This window comes from Mangifera indica, chromosome 17, assembly GCF_011075055.1.
Source record: "Mangifera indica cultivar Alphonso chromosome 17, CATAS_Mindica_2.1, whole genome shotgun sequence".
NCBI lineage: Eukaryota > Viridiplantae > Streptophyta > Magnoliopsida > Sapindales > Anacardiaceae > Mangifera > Mangifera indica.
In genome coordinates, this window is record NC_058153.1 from 13,159,155 (window position 1) to 13,171,694 (window position 12,540).

The 12,540-nt window shown below is 35.8% G+C and overlaps 3 protein-coding genes across 5 annotated transcripts; all 3 read left to right on the plus strand.

The window, feature by feature from the left end:
- The first annotated feature begins 1,457 nt into the window (after window positions 1-1,457).
- Window positions 1,458-2,186, plus strand: LOC123200965 (60S ribosomal protein L39-1). The gene is made up of 3 exons (XM_044616392.1): window positions 1,458-1,581; window positions 1,709-1,812; window positions 1,980-2,186. Exons 1-3 carry the CDS (start codon window positions 1,579-1,581, stop codon window positions 2,026-2,028), a joined length of 156 nt encoding a protein of 51 aa, XP_044472327.1. The 5' UTR covers window positions 1,458-1,578; the 3' UTR covers window positions 2,029-2,186.
- Window positions 2,138-8,503, plus strand: LOC123200964 (ATPase 8, plasma membrane-type-like). Of its 2 annotated transcripts, XM_044616391.1 has the most exons (13): window positions 2,138-2,275; window positions 3,241-3,290; window positions 4,485-4,841; window positions 4,926-5,240; window positions 5,347-5,673; window positions 5,751-5,870; window positions 5,957-6,184; window positions 6,257-6,566; window positions 6,637-7,151; window positions 7,296-7,469; window positions 7,555-7,737; window positions 7,846-8,027; window positions 8,108-8,503. In XM_044616391.1, the coding sequence occupies exons 3-13, from the start codon at window positions 4,497-4,499 to the stop codon at window positions 8,202-8,204; spliced, it is 2,796 nt and encodes a 931-aa protein (XP_044472326.1). In that variant the 5' UTR covers window positions 2,138-2,275; window positions 3,241-3,290; window positions 4,485-4,496; the 3' UTR covers window positions 8,205-8,503. The 2 variants fall into 2 exon arrangements, with proteins under 2 accessions (XP_044472326.1, XP_044472325.1); XM_044616390.1 differs by lacking the exons at window positions 2,138-2,275; window positions 3,241-3,290 and adding an exon at window positions 4,134-4,332.
- A 638-nt stretch (window positions 8,504-9,141) lies between these two features.
- Window positions 9,142-12,324, plus strand: LOC123201045 (WD repeat-containing protein 76-like). Of its 2 annotated transcripts, none has more exons than XM_044616496.1 (5): window positions 9,142-9,392; window positions 10,044-10,809; window positions 11,060-11,466; window positions 11,570-11,668; window positions 11,871-12,324. In XM_044616496.1, the coding sequence occupies exons 1-5, from the start codon at window positions 9,262-9,264 to the stop codon at window positions 12,100-12,102; spliced, it is 1,635 nt and encodes a 544-aa protein (XP_044472431.1). In that variant the 5' UTR covers window positions 9,142-9,261; the 3' UTR covers window positions 12,103-12,324. The 2 variants fall into 2 exon arrangements, with proteins under 2 accessions (XP_044472431.1, XP_044472432.1); XM_044616497.1 differs by having other exon boundaries at window positions 9,256-9,392; window positions 10,078-10,809.
- Window positions 12,325-12,540: the final 216 nt, after the last annotated feature.

A 12,540-nucleotide genomic window follows, 5' to 3' on the forward strand; every position in this document is an offset into this window, starting at 1 on the left:
AACAGGTTAAACCAGCAAAAGCAAAAACTGACAATGATCCTGGAAATGGCTGAAAAATCTATTTGGAAGGGCTCGAGTTATGAGAATTGGCAACGCCAGTCGTAACCTTGGCGACGTCAAGCGCTGACGCTTCAGGTTTCTTGTTGGAATACAAAACAAAGTAGCCGATGACACCAATACAGGCAAATCCTGTAATCGCCATTCTCAAAGGACACTGGCCAAGGCGTTTTCTCTGGTGAAGAACTTCTGTTGACTGCTGTGCTACTTGCTCTGGCCCTGCCATATCAGTTTCTTTGAATATTTGTTTCTTGTTTGTTACAGGTTTTGGAATGAAGTTCGGACAGGAAAATTATGTGGGAGGATTAGGCTGATAGAATTATGCAGAATTTATGTGTTTGCTTTGTTAAATTTTCGGACAATTCTTGGTGTCATTTGTCTTTGAATCAGTTTTCTCGGATCTATATCTTGACTTGCTGGTATGAAGAATAAATAATTATTGAAAATTCATGAAATTTAAATAAAAGAAATTCTATTTTAAATAATGTATAATTTAATAAAAAAATATAAAATTACATGAGAATGCAAAGGCTTTTTAAATTTTTTAGTTATCAAGTTCTATTTGTTCACTTCCATTCTAGCTAATTACATGTGACACGAGTTATTTTTATAATCGAGTGAAATTTGAGTCGATTAATTTTATGTGAAACATGCCAATTGTGTTCGAATGCAAAGTTATGTTATTTTTAAATTAAATGCAAACTTCAATTTATCGATCTTAAATTAAACACAAACAAACTTATATTTTTGTAGAATTATAATTTGTCATCCACGTTTTTTCTTGGAAGTCCTCCCCATTTCATGTATACAAAAAGTTAGATTACACGTACTTGTACTAAACATGGTAATTTAATCATATATCGTATTATATATTAAAAAGTTAATAGTTTATATCATATATTGCATACATCTTTTAAAAATTGATAAAATAATAAAAAATTTTAATTGTTACTTCATCATCTTAAAAAATTTCACAAATATTCTTTGAAATTTTAAAATTTCTCAAATACACTTTTACTATATCATCACTTCTTTAAAAAAGGTTAATTGATTTATAAAAATAATATGTATCGTATCGTATTATATGATACATACATCATATCTTATAATTTTTAAACATCTTAATATACACGTATTATTTTATATATATATCATATCATACGACAAATAGATATTATTATTAATTTAAAATTATTTAATCATATGAAAATACTTTATTTTATTTTTAAAGTATCAAAATAGTGTTGATTATAAGTTCTATAATTTTGTTGGTATAAGAAATAGATGGGCAAGATAAGAGAGAGCAAAGAACAAGCCAAAAGGCTTAGCTATAATTACGGGCCAACCCAAATGTATCATCATAAAAGGCCTATAACAAACCTACCAATTCAGGCCCAACTCATCGCTTACCGCCGAAATAACTGTACTATATAAACTGACCTAACCGTTTGAAACTAGGGTTTTATTCGCCATTTGCAGCAGCTTCGCCAACTTTTGGTAACCGAAGCTCTACGAGAGAAAATGGTATAGACCCATCTCACTTGATTGTTTTCTTTGCTGGTTTGGGCTGGTTTTTGCCTCTTAAGTTCTAGATTTCTATTTTTTATTTATACATAGTGTAACGTGTTTCACTAAGTGTTTATGTGTGTAGCCGTCACACAAGACTTTCATCATCAAGAAGAAGCTGGCGAAGAAGATGAGACAGAACAGGCCCATCCCCCACTGGATCCGTCTGCGCACAGACAATACTATCAGGTATTGTTACTTCTCATCATTTTTATGTTTTTGTTCTTAGTATTTGTGATTTGAAGAAATTTTAAAGATGGGATTGTTTTGTGTTGTCTTCCATGCTATTGTTTTGAGTTTTTATGAGTTGAAAACATTTTAGTTTAAGGGTTTGCTTTGTTTTGTTTTTGTTGCAGGTATAATGCGAAGCGTAGGCACTGGCGCCGTACCAAGCTAGGGTTCTAAGATGGACGAGTTAGTTTAAGTATTTGATTTTGTTGTTTTTGGAGCAACCGAAAGACTGGTGTTTTGAGATTTATTGTATGTTGTTATTTTTTCAAGTAATGGTTTTGAATTCAACTATTCTATCCATCTCAATGTGAGAATTTCAAGTTGCTCTTCTAGCCCCTTTCATCATTTTGTTATTTTAATGTGTTCAATGTTATTTGTTTCTCTTTGCCTACGGGAGCTGGTTGAGTTGAGTTAAATTAAGGTAAAGCTGATCTTTAATGGGTTTTATGGTTTTGACGGATATATGTCTTTTCTGATAACATCATCTTTCGATAGGAATTGTGATTTTTTCCCGTGGTAATGATTATAAGTTATTAGCATGAGCAGGAGTTAGTGGAAGAGTTATGCTGATTGTGACTGAGCAGCACAATGCATGTCTTCAAATTTTTTATTATAGATTGGTTGACCACAAATTCATGATAAACAGTTCTAGTGCCTTGAGTTAGGTTTAAGGAGACTGAAAATGTAGAAGATAATTTGTGAAGTTGGTTGAAAGCTTTATGTATTTTTATTTGCTATGTTGAGGATGAAAACTTCATTTTCTTGAGAGGAACTGACCGGCCTTATCATCAGAAATCTGCATATTCTCAACTTATGAGTAAAGGGAGTTTGTGAAGTCTATTTGGATATATGTAAGTAGTCAATTTCTTCAGGATTGTTTATGCATCAGCTTTTGTAGGGAAGTGTAGGTGTTGTTTACAATGGCATACTTATTATTATCACTTACTATCTGATTGGGCTATATCAATGAGATTAGGATTAGTCAGGTTTTTGAGAAATCATTTTGATTTTATATTAGGGATTTGATTGTGAAGCTTATAGGCAGTTTCTTTTTATTGGAAAGTCCTGAAATAAAGATAGATCTTCTCTCCTTGGTTTGCAGATTGTATGTATGATTTGGGTGCATTTTAGACAGAAAATAACCAGGGCTACTACTGACAACCTTTTTATGTACCTGTTATCACCATAACAATAGTATGCTTAGAGGTCCATGCCTGCTTTGTGTTTTTATGTTTTTGTTATACTATACCTGAAATGGGAGATTGAAAATGATTTCACTGTTGAATATACAACTGCAGCTGTTGATTTTTTTTGATTGAATGATAAAAAACTACCATACATTGGCTTAACGTGTGGCCAGCTGATCATTTTATTTTGTTGTCACAGATCATCGTTTAGATTTTGTAGCATATATTTGGATAAATGTACTAATCAAGGTACATCTTGTGTCTATAGTTTGTGTTCTAACATAGCATGCTTAATTTTTTTTTTACATTGAATAATATGTATTAAATTGACTTGATTTGATCTGATCTATTTAACACAAAATGACGTGACATTTGAATTTAAGCTGTGTTTGGGTTATGAAGGGTCAAGCTGAGCTTGATTAATTTTGCAAACCAGTACAAACACAACCCGTTTTCTATTCATGTCAAAAAATGCTTATCTGCAACCTTTTTTAGGCCTACTTCAACCTTATCAATCCATATCGGTTCAGCTTGATTGTTAGGGGAAATTCTCTTTTGAATATTGAGTAATGAAGCTTCCTTCCCAAACATCAGTATAAGATTTATAAGAAATTAAAGTTAATTGATGATGAAATAAATTATAACATATGTTAAGACATTTAGTTATTAATGATTCAATAACATTATGGAATCGGTACAGAACTATAATATCCTTATTTGGGTGTATGGTAGTTTTTGATACTCAAAAAGAATTAACGGCTAAACACACGAATGTTGATACTCTTGACCAAATTTCAACAGAGAAAATCCAAATTAACAAACACGGTTAGCGAAAAGAAAAACAAAGGCAAAGGGTGAAACCGGTCTAACAATTTTAAGCAAAATCCGGAGACATTTTTGGAAGCCATAGTGGCAAAACCAACCATCTCCGAGATCCTCTCTTTCCCTCTAATTTTCATACAGAAAGTTATAAAACTAATTAGAATTGAAGCAGAGAGTAGCTGCCGAACTAACATTGGTTTCAACTAAACAAGTCTCATTCCTTCCTTTTTCTCTTTCTTTCTTATTTTTATTTTATTTTTTATAAAGTAGGGATTAGATGAAGAAGATGTCTAATTAGAACAGCTTTAATAATGCTTGAAGAAAGAAGAGCAGTAATGGGCGGTTTTATCTGACCACAGCTCTCTTCTTTCTTCATTATTGATTTTTTTTTTCTCCCTACTTTTTGTAATAAACTTGCACCATGGCTGATATCTCATTAGAAGAAATTGAGAAAGAAAATGTTGATCTTGTAAGTAAACTTAAACTGTACTTTTTCATGTGTGTGTGTGTGTATATATATATGTATGTATGTATGTATGTATGTATGTATGTATGTATGTACATATTTGTGTTTAAGGAGGTTCAAAGAGTTTGTGTTTGATGGTGTTTTTGTGTGTGTAGGAGAGAGTTCCTATGGAGGAAGTTTTTGCACAGCTAAAATGTACAGAAAAGGGGTTAACAACAGAGGAAGGAGAAAAAAGGCTTCAAATATTTGGCAGGAATAAGCTTGAAGAGAAAAAGGAGAGTAAATTTCTCATGTTTTTAGGTTTCATGTGGAATCCCTTATCATGGGTTATGGAAGCTGCTGCTATTATGGCAATTGTTTTAGCCAATGGAGGTGGCAAGCCACCCGACTGGCCTGACTTCGTTGGCATTGTTGCTTTGCTGTTTATTAACTCCACTATTAGTTTTATTGAAGAAAACAATGCTGGTAATGCTGCAGCTGCTCTGATGGCTGGTCTGGCCCCTAAAACTAAGGTAATTCTGCCTTAACTTTGCAATTCGTGAAGCTGAAAAAGTTTTCCTGACATTGCAACTGTCTGTGTATGATTTGTGTTGCAGGTGTTGAGGGATGGCAAATGGAGTGAACAAGACGCAGAGATTTTGGTACCAGGAGATATAATTAGCATCAAGTTGGGAGATATTGTACCAGCTGATGCTCGTCTTTTGGAGGGAGATCCACTGAAGATTGATCAGGCTGTTCTCACTGGTGAGTCCCTCCCCGTTACAAGGAACCCTGGTGATGAGGTGTTCTCTGGTTCAACCTGCAAGCAAGGTGAAATCAAGGCTGTTGTCATTGCTACTGGGGTCCATACCTTCTTTGGCAAAGCTGCTCACCTTGTCGATAACACCAACAATGTTGGTCACTTCCAGAAGGTAAAAGCTGGGCCTCGCATATGATTTTTTTCATTGCTGATTATCAAAATTTTCACATATGAATTGTGTTTTGAACTCATAGTTATGCTTCAATTTGATCATTCAGGTCTTGACAGCCATTGGTAACTTCTGTATCTGCTCAATTGCAGTGGGGATGTTGGTTGAGATCATTGTGATGTATCCAATCCAGCACAGGAGTTACAGAGATGGTATTGACAATCTATTGGTGCTTCTTATTGGAGGCATCCCGATTGCCATGCCAACAGTCTTGTCAGTGACTATGGCTATTGGATCACATAGGCTGTCGCAGCAAGGTGCCATCACAAAGAGGATGACTGCTATTGAAGAAATGGCTGGAATGGATGTTCTTTGCAGTGACAAGACAGGAACTCTCACCCTCAACAAGCTTACAGTGGATAAAAACCTTCTTGAGGTCAGTGTCAGAAGCCAATGCCATGGATAAAAAAAATTGACTTCTTATTATAATGGCGTGTATGTTTACAATTGCAGGTGTTTGCAAGTGACATTGACAAAGATGGCCTTGTTCTGTATGCAGCAAGGGCTTCTAGGACTGAAAATCAGGATGCTATTGATGCATCAATAGTTGGAATGTTGAGTGACCCCCAAGAGGTACATAAAATATCTGTCTCCAGAACATTGTTTATGTGTAGGTTTCTTTTAGACAACCGAAATGAGTTATTTTTTTCATGTTGTAGGCTAGAGCTGGAATCACTGAGGTGCATTTCTTACCCTTCAATCCTGTGGAGAAGCGCACTGCAATCACCTACATTGACAGCCATGGGGACTGGCACAGAAGCAGCAAGGGTGCTCCTGAGCAGATCATTGATCTCTGTCAGCTCAGAGGCGAGACATTGCAAAAGGCTCATAAGATCATTGCTAATTTTGCTGATCGTGGTCTGCGTTCCTTGGGAGTTGCAAAACAGGTGAAGTGTCCCAAATATGCATTACTTGTTCATAATGATTCTATGGTACTTATGAATTCCTACAATTTGCAGACTGTCCCAAAGAAGACCAAGGACAGTCCGGGAGGTCCATGGGAATTTGTTGGTCTCTTGCCTCTCTTTGACCCTCCAAGGCATGACAGTGCTGAGACTATTCGCCGTGCTCTTGACCTAGGTGTCAATGTTAAGATGATCACTGGGGATCAGCTTGCCATTGGAAAAGAAACCGCTCGTCGACTTGGCATGGGCACAAATATGTACCCCTCATCCTCCCTCCTTGGTCAGACCAAGGATGAGTCAATTTCTTCCATCCCAATTGATGAGCTGATTGAGAAGGCTGACGGATTTGCTGGAGTCTTCCCCGGTATGTAATTTTCATTTTCATCAACTAATCACAAGATTCACATCTCATTTGAGCACTTTAATTAATGCAGAACACAAGTATGAGATTGTCAAGAAGCTACAGGAGAGGAAACACATCTGTGGTATGACAGGAGATGGTGTGAATGATGCACCAGCTCTGAAGAAGGCAGACATTGGCATTGCAGTTGCAGATGCAACTGATGCTGCCAGGAGTGCCTCAGACATTGTATTAACTGAGCCCGGGTTGAGTGTGATAGTCAGTGCTGTGTTGACAAGCAGAGCCATTTTCCAAAGAATGAAGAACTACACAATCTATGCAGTTTCAATTACCATCCGAGTTGTGTTTGGATTCCTGCTAGTCGCTCTCATCTGGCAGTTTGACTTCCCTCCATTCATGGTTTTGATTATTGCCATACTCAATGATGGAACCATCATGACCATCTCCAAGGATAGAGTCAAGCCATCTCCAATGCCTGACTCATGGAAGCTCAAGGAAATCTTTGCCACTGGTATTGTCCTTGGAACATACATGGCTCTTTGGACCGCAGTCTTCTTCTGGCTTGTCCATGACACCAACTTCTTCTCCGTAAGTAATTAATCACTTACTCAACTAAAAGCTGATAGGGTTAGACATATGCTTTGCTCCCACAGGGTCTATGATTCATGACTGTAGGCTTTAGCCAGTCTCCAGTTTTGAAATCGGATTTGTATATAACCTTAAATATTGCAGGACAAATTTGGAGTGGCGCCAATCCATGATAAACCAGACCAGCTTGCATCAGCTTTGTATCTCCAAGTGAGCATCGTCAGTCAAGCACTTATCTTTGTGACAAGGTCAAGGAGCTGGTCATTCCTAGAGCGCCCTGGTGTCATGCTAATTATTGCCTTCCTTATAGCACAATTGGTCAGTAAATTTCTTGTAAAATTTTGGTTGCACAAGACAATGCTTGAATCAATATTTCTAACTTCTTGGTGCTTGTTCCATTCAGCTTGCTACTCTTATTGCTGTGTATGCAAGGTGGAGTTTTGCAAGAGTTTATGGCATTGGATGGGGATGGGCTGGAGTCATCTGGCTGTTCAGCATTGTCACATACTTACCTCTTGATGCTATCAAGTTCCTCATTCGCTATGCATTGAGTGGCAGGGCCTGGGATAACATGCTCCAGAACAAGGTTTTTATACTAAACTAGAAATTTCTTCAATGAGACAAACAATCATAGGACTTTCTCATGATTACGAAAACGGTTGTTTTACTAACTTGATTGTTTTGTGCAATCCAGACTGCTTTCACAACTAAGAAAGACTTTGGCAAGGGAGAAAGGGAGGCACAATGGGCCATGGCACAACGCACCCTGCATGGTCTGCAGACAGTTGACAGTGAAGGTAAAGGCAAAGATAAGGCCAGTTACCATGACCATAATGAGCTTGCTGAGCAGGCCAAGAAGCGTGCTGAAATTGCAAGGTATCCCATTTTTCATTGTTAACGTTTATATCTGATCAATAATATTACAGGTTCCAAGCTAAAAGCCTATGATGTTACAGGTTGAGAGAGCTCCATACACTTAAAGGGCATGTTGAATCAGTGGTGAAATTGAAGGGCATTGACATTGATACCATCCAACAACACTACACAGTATGAGAAAGTTTACTCGAAACATGATCAAAAAACATTGAAGAACAGGATCAAAATGCTTAAAAATTACGAGAAAGACCAAGAAACTAAACTAACATGGTGCACAAGGGAAACCAAAGTGGGGAGTCCTTTTTCCTGTACTATTTTTCTGTTCATTATTGTATTGTATTGTATTATTTTTATTTTCAAGCATAGGAAGAGAATGAGGAGGATGAGACTTGTTGGTTTGCTGATTCTAAGAAGGGATTTGATTTATTGTTATCTCAACTTCTCACTACATGAAAATCTTTCCCTTTCTACTTAAATCATAAAATTATATTATACATAATTTATCAAGGAATATATAATTATTAATTATGGTGGTTATGTATTTTTTAAACATAAACCTAATTAATTTTGATGAGTTTTTTTGTTACCAATTACAAGTACACAATATAGGGCATAGCTAAGGTTAGATTCGAATCAAACCAAGTTCAAGTTTACTTGAGCTCAAGCCTAGCTAGATTTGCATATAACTGAGTTTGAGTTCACTTCAAATGAGCTCGAATTCGAGCTCGGATCGTTTCAAAAAAATTTAACTCGAGTTTAAACTTAAATCGAGTTTTTAACTAGTTCGTTATTAAAACGATATTGTTTTAATATATATTGATTAAAACGATATTATTTTGTATTAAAATTTTTAGCTCATGAGATTGATGAGTTAAACACTCTAAAGCTTGAATTCGAGTCTGTTTGAACGTAGCTCTTTTTGGGCACATTTACATCGAATTCAAACTTGAATAAGTTTGATCAAACCATTGGCTTAGTTGTGTCAACATATATTATATTATATATATAATAAAATTATGTGCAAATAATATATATTTTTTCTCTAAATTCTTTTGAGACCAAAACAGGACTTTCATAAAAGCGCCATTACAAAGCCACGTGGCTGCATGAAACATTTTCCCGCCCACTTGAGCCGACCATACAAAAAAACCACCACCGCCATTGATGAACACAACAAAACTCTTCCTTTTTCAAAACCTATCAGCATTCTGAATCTCTTTGATTCTGCGTTCAAATGGCGTCTGAACAACTAACTGAATACGAGCGAAAACGACTCCAAAACATTAAGCGAAACGACGAGGTTTTGGCTTCTCTTAAGATACTCTCCAAGGCCTCCGATCTCTCTGCTGCTGCAAAGCGCCAAAAGTACTTATCCTTTTTCTCTCTCTATATATGTGTTTGTGCTTGATTTTTTATTTTTATTGAATACCCTTTTTTCGTATTTTTGTTGAATTTTTGCCTTTCATTTTCATAAACCCATCTTTATTTTGGATTAAAATAAGAAAAAAACTTGTTTTTGCCCAAAATCCATAATTTTTTGGAGAAATTTGTGGGTATTTGTAATGAATAAGGCTTGAAATTTGTCATGTAATTTTTATTCAGAGTTTATTTTTGTGTTTCTCTTGAATTGATGCTTTATCTGTCCAAAGCTAGGTCAGAGAACAAACCCAACTCATTTTCTGATTTTTGGCATTAAGAAATAAATATATTTAAAGGAACCTTTTTTCTGCCTTAAATCTGCCATCTTTGTTGAGAAATTTTATGCGTATTGATAATATTGAAAAAAGCCTGTGATAAGATAATATTGATTTATATTCACAAATAAAAAATACTAGAACTTGTAACAGCATAGATTTTGACATTGAAAGATGCAAATAGGCTCGGAAATATTACAAATTTGATGTTTGATTTTAAAAGATAGTGGTGTTGTGAAATAATTTTTTTACTTTCTGTGTGTACTACTGTGCAAGCACACAATTTAATGTATACATGTATGTTTGAATTTGCTGGTGGCAGAGTTGAAACTAAATCATATAAACTCACTCCACAGAAGAAGGTCAAATCAGAGACTCCAGTTGTGATCAGGCAATCTTTAAGAACTAGAGGGATGCCTCCAGATTTTAAGGGTTTAGCTTTAAGTGATGATTTTGTTGATTCTGATAATAAAACTTCAAAGTCTGTTAGTTTCAAGGGGTCTTCTTCTCCTGATATGAGTGGTTCTATTAGTTTTAAAAATGCTTATGCTGAGAGAAGTGAGTCTGATTCTGATAGATCACTTATTGATGCCATTTTAGGTGTTGCTAAGCAACACCATGGTGGTTTAGTTGAAGAGAAGTCTGATACTTGTTCGGATATTGAAATAAAATCCCAAGTGGCTGTTTTGGTTAAACAAGAAAGTGATGAGAACTTGAGTGAAAAATGTGATTCACATGATTTAGTTAAAGAATTTGACAGGTCTAAGACTTGTGAAGATGAGGATTATTCTTCTGATTTGATTAACAGTGTAGTTAAGGCTGAGAAGACTGAACTTAGGAGTCATGTTGATTTGGGATCATTGATTTTGAAGTCAAACAATATAGCACGACTTATGCCTGGAAAGATCCTGGTAACGAAATTTTTCCCTTCTAATGATACGAGGATGGTTATGGCTGGGAACAGGTATGGGAATGTCGGATTTTGGAATTTAAATGCTATGCAAGATGAAGAAGATGGGATAAATTTGTACCACACGCATACAGGACCTATATCAGGAATTGTAGTTCAACAATCTTGCTTGTCTAAGGTACTTTTTTTTTTTGAAACATTTATAATTATATGGTGTTTAAGTACCCAAACATAAGCTTAGTCTTATTTTGTGTTTTTCTGAAGATGACTATTTTATTTGATTAAATGGTAGATGTTTACTGCATGATAGAAATTAAGAAGTGAGGAGGCAATTAGTGTTTAGTATTTTGTAACTTGCCTGCCATTATTTTTATTGTCTAAGGTTTCTTGTCCTTCATGATCTATGTGTTTTTTAATTTTAATTTCAGATCTTTACTAGCTGCTATGATGGTTTCATTCGATTGATGGATGTTGAAAAGGAGGTATTTGATTTGGTTCATTCTGGTGAGTACTCCATATATTCTCTTTCACAGCAGCCAAATGTCGCAAACACCCTATATTTCAGTGAAGGTCAAGGGGGACTGAATATTTGGGATGTTAGAACTAAAAAATCCACAACTGAATCTCATCTTCATAATGCAAGGATCAACACCATTGATTTTAACTCACAAAACCTCAGCACCATGGCTACCAGTTCCTCAGATGGGACCGCTTGTCTTTGGGACTTGAGAAGTATGAATGCACATAAACCCCAACCTTTGAAGATAGCAAGTCACAAAAAGGCTGTGCATGCTGCATACTTCTCACCCTCTGGAAGCTCCCTTGTAACAACAAGGTTTGTTATTTTGTTTAGGTCTCACTTTGCATTTAGCTTTTATTCCTTGTATTAGATTAATTGTTTTTCATCAAGTACTAATGTCTACTTTTATTTCATGTAGTTATGATGATACGGTTGGAATATGGAGTGGTGTCAACTTTGAGGACGCTTGCATGATAGAACATTATAATCAGACAGGCAGATGGATATCTACTTTCAGGTATTCCTGTTGCCTAAAATGGAAAGTTGGGTTTTTCTTTTAAAACTATCCATTTGATGTTATATGATCAATCTGACAGCGTTTCCAACAGAAGAAATTTGTCAGATTTTATAAGCTGTGGTTTCCTGATTCAGTTATGTGTTTTACATTATGAAAACTGAGCATATTTTAAACTCAACTTGCTTACCGTATGTTGGAGCAGAGCGGTATGGGGCTGGGATGATTCATATGTCTTCATCGGCAACATGAAAAGAGGAGTTGATATAATATCTCCAGCTGAAAGAAGAACAGTAATGACCCTACAGAGCCCTCATATGTCTGCAATTCCTTGCAGATTTCATACACACCCTTATGAAGTTGGGATGCTGGCAGGGGCCACAAGTGGAGGCCAGGTTTACGTGTGGACAACAGGCCAGGAATATGCAGAAGAGTAATGTTATTGTTGCTAAATGACATGCAACTGTTTTTGTTAAGCTAATCGAGACGGCACTCGTGGCTTGTAGGATTTACTTTTAGTTGTCAAATTGAATTCTACTTTCAGTTTTGAAACTGCTCTATGAAGTAAAGTGTAATACTAATACTAATTTTGGTAAACTTTCCTGTAATCTGTAAATTTTAAGATTTGATGGAAATTCGCCCTTTTTTACTTTCTTCAACCTCTCCTATCTTCAGCTGCCATTTTACCATAATTAAATCTCATCCACGTTATTATCATAAATATACTGCTTGGAACTCTGTAAACGTTCACAATAAAATGGAGTTTATTTTTTATATAGATCTCATTGTGAGGGCAAAGCAATATGAGGTCCTGTCCCTAGCCGATGATTCCCTAGCTGATGAAAGAAGATGAGCTTTTGGAGCTTGTGTATGTC